Here is a 15,173-nt window from a genome sequence, read left to right as displayed (position 1 = left end):
AATGTAACGGAATATATATTATACCTCAGATGTTAGCAATCAAAACTGTTATGACAGGAAAAATATTATATTTTATTAAAACTAATTTTCGCAGCAAGGACACTAATAACGCTTAGGCCTAAAAGACCATGTGATATTTTGTTACTTTGTAGTTGCTATATATTTTATCTAAGAAAAGAAATAATTTAATTCACTAGGATTTTTTTTTTTACCTACTAACCATCAAAGTATAACCTTGGAAATCAAGGTTTTAAATAAAGCATTTAAGAGTATAAACGATCTGTGTTTTACACATTTTTACTAATAGGTCCTACACATGTGGTTGATGAAATGGTATTTCATCACTAGGTGAACCTACCTAAACTTACTTTTTTGACCCGAGGTCAAGTTTTACGATCGAGGCGAAACCGAGGTAAGAAAATGAGCGAGGGTTGAAAAGGCACTTTTTGCCCATGTGGTGAACTATATTTTTCGTCATATTGCATCATTATTATAACATACTAAGCTGGAAAACGAATAAAAATTTATCTAAAGATGACCTCTCAAAACGACTTCCAACTTGTTTTCAATTCTGGTAATGTAAATAATCAGCTGTTTAGTATGATTCAATCAGTTCGTCTATTACGGTTGAACATTGTATGATCCCTGATCGATATGTCGAGCGATCGACAACAATAGGCTAAAACTTTCCCTAATGAATTTCGATCGATACGATTGTCACGATCGAAATTTACAACTGTTTACAACAGCTGATTTTCACTCCCTAAAGAGTAAAAATGCTACTTAAGCCCCGCAGGCTGTTTTTGCTGCAGTAAGACGAAATAGTATATTACGGTACTAGTCCTGAAAATAGATAGTTACTGATGGACGAGTGACGTACGATATTTTACGCCATACTACTAAATCCGTAAAAAATCATTATATATTACTACTGAGTCATAACCTCTAAAAGAGATCATGTTTTTATTTAAAAATTAACCACTCTCACTCATTGCCAAATACAGTGTATAATCAGCTGATTGGTGTCCGGTAACACTCATTACAATACAGTAGTACTTAATGAAACCCCATTTGATTAAGCTGACGGCAAACAGTTGTTTTCTGGACTAAATCCTTGCTTGGGAAGTTCGTCAAAACTTTGTATAGTGTGGTGTGAAACTGTTTAAAACCACAGTTTATATTATATTTGTTTTATAAATACAGTATAACTTCTTTGTTTACTTAAAGGTAATGTTTTACAAAAGAAGATGGTCGTAGAACGCCGGAAGCAGAGGACCTGATAGCTATGGCCGCCCTTATCTAGGGTTATAATGTAAGAAACACAATGTCGTCACACACATATTTTGTGAGATAAGTTTTATCCAGACTATTAAAAATATATACAGCTGGATTCCGTCCTATTGGGAAATCTTCTATATAGTTTCAAGATTTTATATACGATCAAAGATTCAAGATTTTCAAGATTCTTCAAGATTTTAAGATTTTTTCGTTTTTTTTTTGTTTTTTTGATTTTATACGTTCAACTAATCTCGTTAAATGTGATCTACAACTATTCGAGGTTGCTAAACCTAACTAATTTTGGGGGTAACTGTACGTGATCCAGGATTTAAAAAATATATACAGCTGGACTCCATCCTATTGGGAAATCCTCTATATAGTTTCAAGATTTTATATGGTACTGATTCGATACGTTCAACTAATATCTCGTGATCTAGAATTATTCCAGGTTGCTAAATCTAACTAATTTTGGGGGTAAATGTACGTAAGTGATTTAAGACTACTGATTAGGGTAAACTAATAAGGGGAGAGTCAATGTATAAGTCTCATTTTTTAGTAGAGCTTGGATTTTAACTCATAAGAAGAAAGGTAATAAAGAATTATTAAGTGGTTCAGTTGTACATTTTTTAACGCATCGGATACATAGTCAAATCATAAGATTAGTCTGTCACAATAAAGTAATACAACAAGGAATAAAAAGCTGCGCTTATACCATCAATTAAACTGTGTCATCTTGAAAAAAATGGTGCTATAAGGTCATTAACACTGTGATTTAAGAGTGGAAACCTAGCTTGAGAATAAAGATTCTTTTGCATACAATCAGAGGTTGTATGGACCGCACTTCATCAGTGATATAAGGGTGCTGTTAAACGATAGGGTAACGGATAACATTATTTAGAATATCAGCTTAATCGCAAAAACTAATCGGCAAAGTAGCAAAACTCTTCGTACACCAGCAAATGTGGGAGGAGTTTGAAAGTCGCAGTCACTCGAAGTCCATAGAGGTTTGCCGAATGGACTTCATTTTTGGTAGCTTTTCTTTGTCTCTTTTCTTTCTTTGAAGGTTCTCCCCGTAAGCTACGTACAGTTTAAGGTTTTACAAAGTCACTGTAGTGATTTGTTTGAAGTGAAGCTAAGAATTTCCCAGGAAATACAAACAATTTCTGAATAAACACTGGAACAAATGTTACATGGGATTTCCAAGTGACTTGTCCATGTTATTAGGACAAGAACGTTGTTTTCAAGAAATGTGAAAATGACTCCATCAAGTTAGGATTTCATAAGATAATCTGTGTTTTATATGCTATTTATATGTATGCGGTATATAGTATTGAATTTGCTCTGTTTATACACTGAAGCAACTTCATTGTCTCACTCTGTATACAGTTTAATCTGAGAATATATAACACAATTTAAGTGTTTGATAGAATCAAGACTGTATTAGGGATTTGTAACAGATTGGATGGTGTGAGGTCAATATCAGTTTCTATAGCTAGGGGCGGTTGCCCACTCATTTGTAAAGTGTGATAGCTGTATGATTGTTCCACAGCCTACTTCATCATCGCTTGACTGTAAAAGGAGATTGTAATAGAATGAAATATTTTGTACGATGCGACCCGTGCGTCAAATTGTGACTTTTAATAATAATTTAAAAACTTTTTTGAGAGAAAACCTATATTCAATACTCTTTTAACTTTTAAAGGACCTGCTTGTTCGAGACAGCCATTAAACGAATAAAACTTATAATTTACAATAAATTAAATTTGTTGTAATAACCTACACCGTTGATAACCATTTATTTCCCTACCTCATTCAGAAAAAGTTTCCATTATTGCAGCTTATTTAAATCAAATTTTTCATAAACATTCAACTGAAGTAATATGTGTTAAATTACAATTCACATTTACTACCGTTATATAGAAAGATGGTCAGCATCACTGGATATCCGAAAGCAAGCTTTTGAAATAAATTTAATGTTAGGAGTATGAAGCCCTAAAGAAAATTGCTTTTTAGTTGCCATTCATCCATTCGTTTCATAAGCGTTAAATAAAAAATTCGATGGTAAAAATCGGACGGACGTAAAAGGAATGGTACAGAGAAAATCCTTCTAGTACTAAGTGTATGGTTATAGATACATAAATTGTTGAAAAAGGCTAAAATAAAAAAAATACCAAAGTAATAAACGATGATAAAAATTCAAACATTACGAAAATATTTGTATCGCTTGATACTTCCAGAATGTTGAACTTTTCACCGTCTAGCCCCAAGGCCCGTTGAAAATACATAAAATACATTTACTATTCATCATCGAAGGCAACATTCAGGCTTATTTTGAATTTTAATACATTTACCTTCCAACGATTGTCCTTAAGCATTGCAAACAAATGTAAAGCATTTTTCGTCTATAAAAATGCGCATACTTCAATACTTCATTGATTCAACGCTACAGAGCCCAAGTGGTTGCACCGGGTAATATACGCAAATCAACTAGTGTTTCCTCGTCTTAAGAACCAAACTGCACTACATTGAGTGTATGTTGTGTGTCCTTCTAAGTAAATAACCATAAATGCTGCAGTACAATTGATCTAAAACCCCCTCACTGTTACACTGACACAGAGTCGCTGTACACAAACAACCGATGAATAAATCTTCACTGAGCTTGGGTTGGTTTACGACCTAAAACATTGAACGCTCTGAGGTTCACCTACATTGACTGGATTTTTATAAGCTTAAATGCCTAAAGATATTAATAATTCAGTTTTGGAGTTTCCAGCCGTGGTTTATGAATGGTAAAATAATAATTAAATTTAGCTAAGGATTTAAAATTATAATACTTATTTAATATTTAAATTTTAATAAATAAATACTCTGTTTCATACTGCAGCAAAAGCAGTAGTTTTTAATGCATGCTTTGTGGGTTTAAAGATAATTTGTTAATCTCCAGGGAGTAAAAATCAGCTGTTGTAAACAGTTTGTTATAAATTTCAATTGAGGCAATCGTATTGATCGAAATTTATCGATTAGTTTATTAAAGAATGTTTTAGCCTATTGTTGTCGATCACTCGAAATGTCGATGGTATTAACACAATCGTAATATTTTCACCACTTACTAAACAGCTGCTTATTTGCACTAATAGAATTGAAACTGGAAGAGGTTTTGAGAGGTTATCTTTACATTATTTTGTTTTATAGCCTTGTTTTTGTTAATTATTGATGCATAATGATGATAAAAATAGTTCACCACACGGGCAAAAAATGACTTTTTAACCCTCACTCATTTTCCGACCTTGGTTTCGCCTCGATTGTAGAACTTGATCTCGGGTCAAAAAGAGTCACTTTAAGCCCTAGTGATGCAATATATTATATTGTCTTGGTTTATAACTCATACGATAATAACTGTATAAACACATCGTAAAAGGTCTTTTCATTAAAGGAATGATATCATGCCAATAAGGTTGTGTCATCAACAAATAATATCACTTCAGATCATTTTCTTGAATAATAAACATGTCACATAATTTATATAAATAAAATTAATGATTATTTATTATTTATTTAATTATTATTTATTTAGGTAAATAAAATGAACGTGGTATTTATGTTAATAAAATTGGACCTAGTGCAGAGCCTTGTGGGACACCTGATTTTGTTTCAAGTTTTTTTGAACTATAATATTTTACAGAATTGTTATTATCAATAAATTGAATTTGGACTGACTGTTCCTTGTTACTAAGGTAAGATTGTAGTGCAATTCCTCTTATTCATATATTGGTTAATTTAGTAAAAAGCTTTTATAACATACAGTACCATATCGAAGGCTTTTTTATCCAAAAAATAGTGTCATTACATTATTATTTCCATCAAGTTGAAAGGTAATATATTTAATTACTTTAAATATACCGTTTGTAGTTGATTTTTTCTTTTGAAATTCAAATTTATTGTTTGATAATATGTTATTTCTTTTGAGAAATTATAAAAGTATATTCAGTATTATTTTTTCAAACATTTTACCGATTGAAGAGATGATAGATATTGGTCTGTAATTGCTTGTGTTTTGAGATTCGTCAGCTTTAAAAATTGTAACTTTGGAAGTTTTTATTAGCGAATTTCCCTATAGGGAAGTAGCTATTACCGTAGGTGGCACGGTAAGACCTAGACCCGGGACCGATTTACTTTTTCATTTTGATGTCCCCAGAGACCAAAAACACCATTCGTTCAAATTTTTATATATGTATATATATATATATATATATAGACTTATATATATATATATATAGACTTATATATATATATATATATAGACTTATATATATATATATACGTCCGTGAACGCGATAACTTGAGTAATTTTTGTCCGATTTTGATGAAATTTGGTTTAAAGGTGTAAAGCGGGATAAACTTGAATGAGTTCGCGAACCAGCACGATCGGACCATGGGAACGGGGCTTTACGGGGGGTTTTATGGGGTAAAAATTAGTTTTTCTCACTTTTGACCCTCAAAACACAAAATTTCCCAATTTCTCTTTAGACCTTTTTAAAGAGCTTAAAAAAAAAATAATTTAGTTTATAAAAGTATTTTTGTTCGATTATTAGTAACGGAGAAAATTAAAAAAATTGTAAATTTAAAATTCCCATGTTATTCTTATGGAGAATATTGTCAAATGTTGTAGTTTGCTTGTTTATGGATATATTTTGATCAAACTTGGCAAATTTATTTATTTTGTACTAAGCTATCAATATTTTACTCAAAAACACACTTTATTAGTTTCCTTGTAGCAGCAAACCTAGGTACTCGTTAAACCTAATGTTATTAAAATATATTTAACTGAAAATCAATTCAGACAAATGGAAATTCGCTTAGTCGGCAGGTTTGCTGTGGTGGGGGTATTTAATAATTGTGGAAACTTACCATTAGTTATGAACTGATTTATTAAATACGTCACTGGTGTAGAGAGTTCTGGAGAGCAAAATTAAAAAATTTGAGAAGAATTTTTAAGAATTTATGAGAATTGATATATGTACTTTACTGCAAACCATTACAGAACAGAGCGTTTTATTTGCAGAAGAGTGGGTGGCAAAATGCACTAATGGAACGGCTTGGGTGAAGGTGATACGTCTTTCATCAGTTTGACAGATTACAGCTTGATAGTTATTGACAGAAACGAGCAATTTAAATATTAGAATTTTAATGTAGTTAAGAAAAGCGGTCTTAGTACTGTAGTTTATAGAATGAAGACATTTAATGGAATATGTGCAAGGTGTTAAAATTCGTTTTTAGTTTAATCATCCATAACAATCATCCATTGTTTAAATTTAAATGTTAAAACCAAATAAAAATTCAACACAATACATAGGAAAAATATAATTTGTCCAATAATGTCTAGCCACGGTGATATAAATGATCAAATTACAATGGTAAAAAGTGGTGGCAGTCTCATAGAACCTCTGAGTCTAACCACTCCATCTCATGAGTTTGGTGCACGTGGTAGTCATCGTCCTTTGGCCATCGTGGTTTTCAACACAGTTACATGATAAAACGTCAAATCAGTTAAAGTTGGGTTTTTTTCTAATTTGCATCATCAAATCCTGACTAGTCAATAACGTCTAATGAATTGTAAGATTTTAGTAATATGTCGAGGATACTAATGAAATTGTATTCATTCATCTTTTTTATTTAAATGCGTTACATCCAATGCTTGTTTAATTGCTACAAATAGAAATATTAACAGTTAACAAGAGGATTTTCAGTTGTAATATCATTTATACCCACAGGAGAGATGATTGTAAATCTTTGGATTTAATTAAATAAATCTCCTGCGAAGCGTGGAGGTTGTTTCAGTTGTTTATCTTTTTGTTCATTACCGCTTCAGTAGGAAATTGCTCTCTCAAAGGGGTAAATAATATTTATACCACTTACCAACAATGGTGTGTGCTCAAAGTGGTCTTTACAATAACTATTTTGAGTTTATATCGGTGTAGTAAACGTACATTAGGTATTTGTTTCATAACGGAGAGGGCTTAAAAGCTCTATAAACTAGAATTTTCAATTGTAAACAATTGGCTGATCTCAAGTAGTATACTATTGCGGTACCAATGTAGTGTTAAACATAAGTCCGTTTCCAGATAAAGGTACGAACAAAGTCTTTTAGTTTTTAGTTCTCATTAGAAAACATCTAAAACCGTATTAATATCGTGTTTTACAGGTCAACAAAATAATTATAGTAGTAAAATATAGTGATTATATTACATTCTGGTAACTTATATTACAAATAAATTAGTGACATAGACTTGTTTAACACAAACAATCGTCGAAATTGTCATGTGTTAAATTATAAGAGAGTTTTCTGTTTCTAAAATCATAGTACCTCACGAGTACTAACAAAATAATAGATTTTACAAAGAAATTACCTGTTATAATATTATTCAGTCGAAATTAAAGAGTTCCATCACCAAGGATTTCGTATACAGTGAAATTACATTAGAATAAAAAATGAAGGGAATGGTACATTTTCAAAACAGCATTTGATTATTTTTTGGTCCATAGGGAGAAGACATCGATCGTACGTTTGGAAATGTTATGAGTGATAACTGGTTTAAATCCCTTCAAAAACATTGCAGCTGTCGTCATCTGGTCAAGCCTTAATTACAGTAGTTATTTGAGTCAAACCATTGTCAGTCTTAATGGGCTAATGGTAAAGTTTATTATTTTATGTATGCGACTTCACTTCAGATGTATTACCTAATTTGTTTTGTTTAGGAAATTATGTAGGAAATTAAACCTTTCACGTGTGTATGATACGCAAAATGGAAACACACTCATGGTATGGTAAAAATAAAATTATCAAATAAAATTAAAAATTTAAATCAAATTCATTATTTGTCTGCTGAATTGATTGTATGTGATTTTTTTAGACTAAAAAACATCAACTGGATGACTAAAAAAATCACATTTAGTCAGTTATGTGCAACTTATATTTTAATGATAAAAAAAAATCATATTCGTTGTTCTGGTTATTTATTAGTTTCCTATAATGAAATTATAAGTACCGTATGGTCCTGTATTCTGTAATACTATTAAAGTAGTTCGCACTGTATAAGTACTTATATTTTAACTTCCTGTATTACAATATACTATAATAGCATTGTAATGCAATCAAACCAAGAAGCTATGCAATATCTAAGTCTGTAACATTGATCGAGTTACACAACTTGGCGGAGCCTCGATCTCTCAGTAGTAAACAGCTTTTATACAGTGTGTAAATTAAGTCTTGAAACAAATCTGTATTTTTTGAACCGAAATAGATAGAAATATTCTGTTCGTGGCGTTGATTGTTAACCAAGATTCCGTAATTTTTGGATAAAAAACATTTTTAACCTCCATAACAGGGTAGGGGGTAGGGGGTGACTTATTTTTTTCAAACAGCAACCCCTATTGAGTGACCCCTCATTTATAAGGATTTGTCAAAAGAAACACAATGACGTAAACCCAAGGTGGATATCTCACCCCTAGGCAAAATGGCAGGTGTTTCAAAATTTGATTTACTGTAGGCCTACTGTATGTGTAAAAGCACCAAATTCACAAAAAATATGGTAACAAATCTGTATTTACAGAAATAGATAGACATATTCTGTTTTTAGAATTAATTGTTAAGATAAGTTCTGCAATTTTTACATCAACGGTATTCTAACCCCTTTAACAGGGTAGGGGTTGGGGTTGTCTTATGTTTTAATAACAACCCCTATTGAGTGACCCCTTATTTTGAAGGGTTTGTCAAAAGAAAAATAATGACTCAAACCTGAAAATGATATTTTATCCCTAGCCAAAGTGGCGAGTATTCAAAAATTTTATTGAAATATGAAAAAGCTCCCATTTTGGAATACTAGGGTAATTTTGGCTAGGGGTGAGATATCCACCTCGGATTTGCGTCATTGTGTTTCTTTTGACAAACCCTTCAAAATGAGTGGTCACTCAATAGGGGTTGCAATTTGAAAAAATAAGTCACCCCTTACCACCTACCCTGTTAGGGGGTTAAAAAATATTTTTGATGTAAACAATTGCGGAATCTTTTATAAACATTATTGCCACAGACAGAATATTTCTATCTACTTTGATTTTAAAAATATAGATTTGTATTCAATACTTAATTTACACACTACATTTGTAAAAGTCTGAGATTATTTTTATATTTAGTGTAGAAATCTGATCTTACTTATTCAATAAAAATATGGTGAACAGGTCTCCTCCAATCAGATATATTCCAGGATAACAGAGTCTTAAATGAAGCTTTTAATCCAGAAATAACACAAGATAACGTAAACATTATTGTAGTAGCACCGGAATTGTAATATAGACAAAATAGTTTTACCTTGTTATCATTCTTAACTTAAGCCTACAATGGAAACTCCGTATTTACAATACAGAAACGTAATATTATTAAATAAAAGTACAAGAATTGATAGTAAAAAAGGAAGGGATTCACAATAATAGTTTACAATGTGGGGAGTTGAATTTACTAATTAAAAGCTTTAGGCTAGTACAAAATGTTTAATTTAGATATACTAAACGTTATCTTTTTAAGGTACAATTAACCCACTAAGTACCTGAGGTTGGTATCAATACTTGACGTCTAATCTACCCCTTGTCACTCATACTTTGTGTAGTTACTGACTGCCAGCAGCTAGTTTACCATCAAACACCAAACATACACCAAACATTATCGTGTAAAGTAACAGTCAACTTACCAAGTATATGAGGCTGGTATAAATACTTGACTATAATCTACCCCTTGTCACTCATACTTTGTGTAGTTACAGACTGCCAGCAGCTAGTTTACCATCAGTGATACACCAAACATTATCTTGTTAAGTTACAATCAACCCACCAAGTATCTGAGGCTGGTATGAATACTCGACGTCTAATCTACCCCTTGTTACTCATACTTTGTGTAGTTACTGACTGCCAGCAGCTAGTCTACCATCAGTGATACACCAAACATTATCTTGTTAAATTACAATCAACCCACCAAGTACCTGAGGCTGGTATCAATACTTGACGTCTAATCTACCTGTTATACTTTGAGAAATAGTTAAACATATATTTAATACGAAAACTAGGCTTATGGCCGCACTAAAATATAATGGAATTATACTGGAAAAATGAACAGGCGGAAACGACATCTAGACGTACCTGTCATCTACTGTAGACTGACGATTTCTGCGTGGTCAAGGGTAGTGGGGATTCTTATCGGTCACTGGACTCTATTGTTCTATTGTAATGACTAATGTAAGACTTTGCTTCCGCCAAATCATGTTGCCTCTTGCAAATACTAACTAAATATATTTCTTCTGGATTTCCTTATAGGCTAATTTAAATAAAATAAATATTCCTTTTTCATTTTTAACAATCCCTCCCCCCTTAAAAAAACTTTCTTCTTATATATACAAGGTGGGGGGGTCTCTTCATGTTTATTTACAAGTTAAATCTGTGAGGTAAGCGTCGAACCCTCTGCGATCGACGCACAGCCTCAGTGTCATAAGTCTTGTCCGGGTTTATGTTTGTTTTCTTGGGAGACGTAACTGGAGTCTTGACTGGTGATTTATGTTTCATTTGTGGTGTTTCTATTTCTGATGGTTTTTTTCTGTCTGGACTCGGTTGAAAGATTTCCCTTGGAAAACTTACAATTATGTCGTCATCATCTGGTTGTTCTTCTTTGGTGTCGTCCGTACGCAGGTGGTCAACATGAACAAATCTGGTTTTACCATCAACTCTAACCAAATATGTCATTGGGCTAATGACTTTAGTAATCACACCAGAGTGCCAATTTATATTTTCATTTCGGACGGTTCGAACTAACACATGATCGTCAACATTGAATGAGCGTGGTTTGCCTCTATGAGCATTAGCAGATCTTACAATTTTATCTTGCTTTAAGTTCATGTCGTTAGCCAGATGCGGTTTTAAAAGGCTGAGATGTGTCCTTGGCTTAAATTTGAAAAAGGCTTCGGATGGTGTGACTCCAGTTGTAGAATGTGGAGTGTTCCGATAAGAAAACAGGAATGAATCTATGCGATGTTGCAAGGTTCGATTTGTCTTATGGGCCGAGTCGTGAAGCATTTGTTTCAAAAAGGCATCTTTGACCGTCTGGACAGCTCTTTCCGCCAATCCGTTCGATGGTGGATGGTATGGAGGCGAAAACACATGGTGTACCCCATTGGACCTCAAAAACTCCTTGAACTCAGCTGATGTGAACTGAGGGCCTCCGTCGGTGACCACGGTACAAGGTAAACCATAGGCTGCGAAACAATGACGTAGTTTTTCGATTGTCTTGTTAGAGGTTGTCGATGACATAAAGAATACCTCGATCCATTTTGAGTGACTGTCCACTATCAACAAAAAATCTTTGCCTTCATACTGAGCAAAGTCAAGGTGAATCCTCTGCCAATTATGCTTCGGCCAGGACCACGGTTGAAGTGGTGCTACGGTTGCTGACTTTCTTGTAACTTGGCAAATCTTACATTCTTTCACCATTTCCTCTATTTCCTGGTCGATTTTTGGCCACCAGACGTAGCTTCTTGCAAGTGCCTTCATCTTGGATTCTCCCGGGTGTTCAGCATGAAGCATTAAAAGAACCTCCTTCCGATGTGTTGGTGGAATCACCACCTTACTCCCCCATAAAAGGCAGTCTTTCTCAGTAGACAGTTGTAAGGTTTTGTCCATGTAAGGTTTCAGAGCCGGATCTTCTGTATGATTAGGCCATCCATTAGTTGTGTATTCCATGACTCTTGATAGTGTTGGGTCGAACTTGGTAGCCAATCCAATCTCCCTATGAGTCACAGGCAGCTGGTCTACATTGCTGAAAAAATTTACTTCACCTTCCTCTAGGCCTAAGTCATTGTTAGTGCTGCTGTCACACGGAAGGCGTGAGAGGCAATCAGCATTGGATATTTCAACTCCCCTTTTGTAACGGATGGTGTAGTCATACGCAGAGAGCGTTAAGGCCCACCTTTGAACTCTGGCCGCAGCTAAGGTTGGTACTGCTTTGGTTGGACCCAAAAGAAAGATTAGTGGTCGATGGTCGGTCACTAAGGTGAATCTGCGTCCATACAAAAAATTATGAAATTTCTTCACAGCAAATAAGAGCGCGAGCGCCTCTTTCTCAATTTGGCTGTACTTGATCTCGCACTTAGTCAGAGTGCGACTCGCAAAAGCGATTGGGCGCTCCCTACCATCTGGTAATTGATGAGCTAAAACACATCCTACTCCATAGCTCGAACTGTCACAAGTTACGACAATATCTAGTTTAGGATCATACGGCATGAGTACATTGTTCTTAAGTAAGAGTTTTTTACTATTTTCAAAAGCATTTTGGCACTTATCACACCATTCCCATTTTACATCATTTTGAAGCAGTTTATAGAGAGGTTGTAACAGAGTGGACAGATTAGGCAGGAATTTTCCGTAGTAGTTGAGCAGACCTAGGTATGATTTTAGTTGCGATACATTTTCAGGTTTAGGTGCATTTACGATTGCATCCGTAAGTGCCTTGCTTTGGTGGATGCCTTGTTGGTCTAGGCAATGCCCTAGGAACGTGATACGATCCTTGAAGAACTCACTTTTATTTGAGTTAATTTTCACGCCATATTCATGGAGACGATGCAAAACCGCATCGACTCTTTGAGTCATTTCCTTGACATTTTGGGAGTAGATCAAAATGTCGTCTAAATACGCCTTGGTATTCCCTAATCCTTGTAGGATTTTGTCCATTGTTAGTTGAAAAAGTGCACCTGCACTCGTGATACCAAACGGGAGGCGAGCAAAGCGAAACAATCCCTTGTGTGTGGTAATTGTCAGTAATTCCTGTGAAGGTTTATTTATTCTAAGTTGATTGTACGCAGCGGACAAATCTAGTTTAGTGAACAACTTAGCACCTGCTATACTGGAAAAAATATCTTCGGGGTTCGGAAGAGGATAGTGGTCCGTCCTAATATTTGGATTTAGAGTGACCTTGAAATCCCCACAAAGCCTTACTTTGTTGTTCGGCTTTGGAACAACTACTATAGGTGTTGCCCATAACGATTGTAGCACAGGATAAATTACCCCATTTTTCTGCAAGGTTTCGAGTTCATTCTCGACTGCAGATCTGAGTGCATAAGGCACGTTTCGTGCTTTACAAAACACAGGCTTGACATCCTCTTTCAAAACAATGTCCACAGAAATATTTTTAATTTCCCCGATTGATTCATCAAAAACATCGGAATATCTCTTCTTAAAATCTGAAATAATATTTGGAACGGACTCACCATTTCCAAGCTGGTGCACCGTCAAGTCTTCACTGCGTGTAGGCTTCACACCACTCCAGTCCAATTTGATCTTCTCAATCCAATTACGCCCCATGAGCGTAGGCTGTTGCGGTCCCGTATTTTTCACAACGACCACAGGTAGCTGTAGATCTCCTTGTTCAGTTGTGACGTTAACCTTAAACTCACCAACAACGTTGATTTTTTCACCAGTATAGGTTTTTAATTTAATACCAGAAGATTCCAATATTGGCAAATTATCCTGAAATTTTTTATAAAACACAGAATCAGGCATTACGGTCACCACTGCACCAGTGTCGATGACCATTTCAACTGGAACGTCATTCAAAATCATTTGAGTAGTAAAACTATTTATTTTACCGTCATTACCAGCATAGGCTACGGTATACAATGCATGACCCTGATCTTGGGACAATTCTTCATCTGCACTATCAGACTCACATAGGTTTACCTTACCATGTGATTTGAACTTAGGCCTCTGCCTATTATTACCTTTAGATTTGCATACACTAGCTAGATGCCCTTTTTTATTACAATAAAAACAGGTTACATCAATGAAATGACAATTCTTGGGATCATGGGATTCCCACAGCGGAAACATTTTGGATTGTAAGAGTCTTTAGACATTTGAGGTCTTGGATGTGAATTACGTAGGCCTATCTTGTTTGATTTCTTGACAAAGTTTACTTCAGCACAAAGGCCTATATGAGAATCAGGATGTAGTGACCTGACATTTTTGTCTGCATTTTCAATGAGTAGAGAAAGCTCAAGTGCTTTGGGAAAATCTAATTTAGTACCCTCGGCAAGAAGTTTGCTTTGGATTTGAGATGATTTTAGTCCACATAAAAATCTATCTCGCAGAGCCTCATCCAGAAAATCTCCAAAGTTGCAAGTTGAAACTAGCTTTTTAAGCCTAACAGAGTATTCAGATATACTCTCCCCCTCTCTTTGAGAAGCTTTGTTGAAAATAAAGCGTTCATATGTTGTATTAACCTTAGGCACAAAGTGAGCTTTCAAAGCCTTAATTATAAAATCAAAAGTAGCTGTTGCATCACCTATCTTAACTGGGTGAATAAGATCTTTCAGAGTTGTATAAAGGGTAGGACCCATAATAGAAATAAAAAAAGAAACCTTATTTTCAGGCTTGATACTGTTGATTTGGAAGAAATGATCCAAGCGTTCAGAATGGTTTTCAAAACTTTCAAGTTCTTCATTAAATTCTGTTATCTTACCAATTACTTGTTTGGAAGACATATTTACTCATAGAAATTAAATAACTTACAGTAAATCACACTTCAGAATCGAAAATATACTTCAATCAACGTAAATTGGCATCTTCAACTTCAAAACATAACCTATCTTGGAGGTAAACACTTGCGGCATAAATTTATTTGCAACCGCTACTTGTCACTGTTCCAAAAAAGAAATAATAGGTTTCACTTGAGTAACAACTCCAACTGGTAATAGTTAGACTCAAAGACTGTAACTGTGATTTGTAACCGTTCACTGGAACTGTTCCAAAGTAACTGATACTTGCCCAAAATGGCTGATTTTCGACCGATCTTTGCATGAAATATG

General features: G+C 34.3%; 1 protein-coding gene across 1 annotated transcript; it reads right to left on the bottom strand.

The window, feature by feature from the left end:
* Positions 1-10,746: 10,746 nt before the first annotated feature.
* Positions 10,747-13,902, bottom strand: LOC128989447 (uncharacterized protein K02A2.6-like). Its single transcript, XM_054411340.1, has one exon. The coding sequence runs from the start codon at positions 13,900-13,902 to the stop codon at positions 10,747-10,749; it is 3,156 nt and encodes a 1,051-aa protein (XP_054267315.1).
* Between the last annotated feature and the right edge of the window lie 1,271 nt (positions 13,903-15,173).

Source organism: Macrosteles quadrilineatus, unplaced genomic scaffold (genome assembly GCF_028750875.1).
Source record: "Macrosteles quadrilineatus isolate MER2022 unplaced genomic scaffold, UCM_ALF_1.0 Scaffold_3__2_contigs__length_128488019, whole genome shotgun sequence".
Classification (NCBI taxonomy): domain Eukaryota; kingdom Metazoa; phylum Arthropoda; class Insecta; order Hemiptera; family Cicadellidae; genus Macrosteles; species Macrosteles quadrilineatus.
Note: the sequence above shows the minus strand (reverse complement) of the source record. Positions and strands in the feature narration are given on the sequence as shown.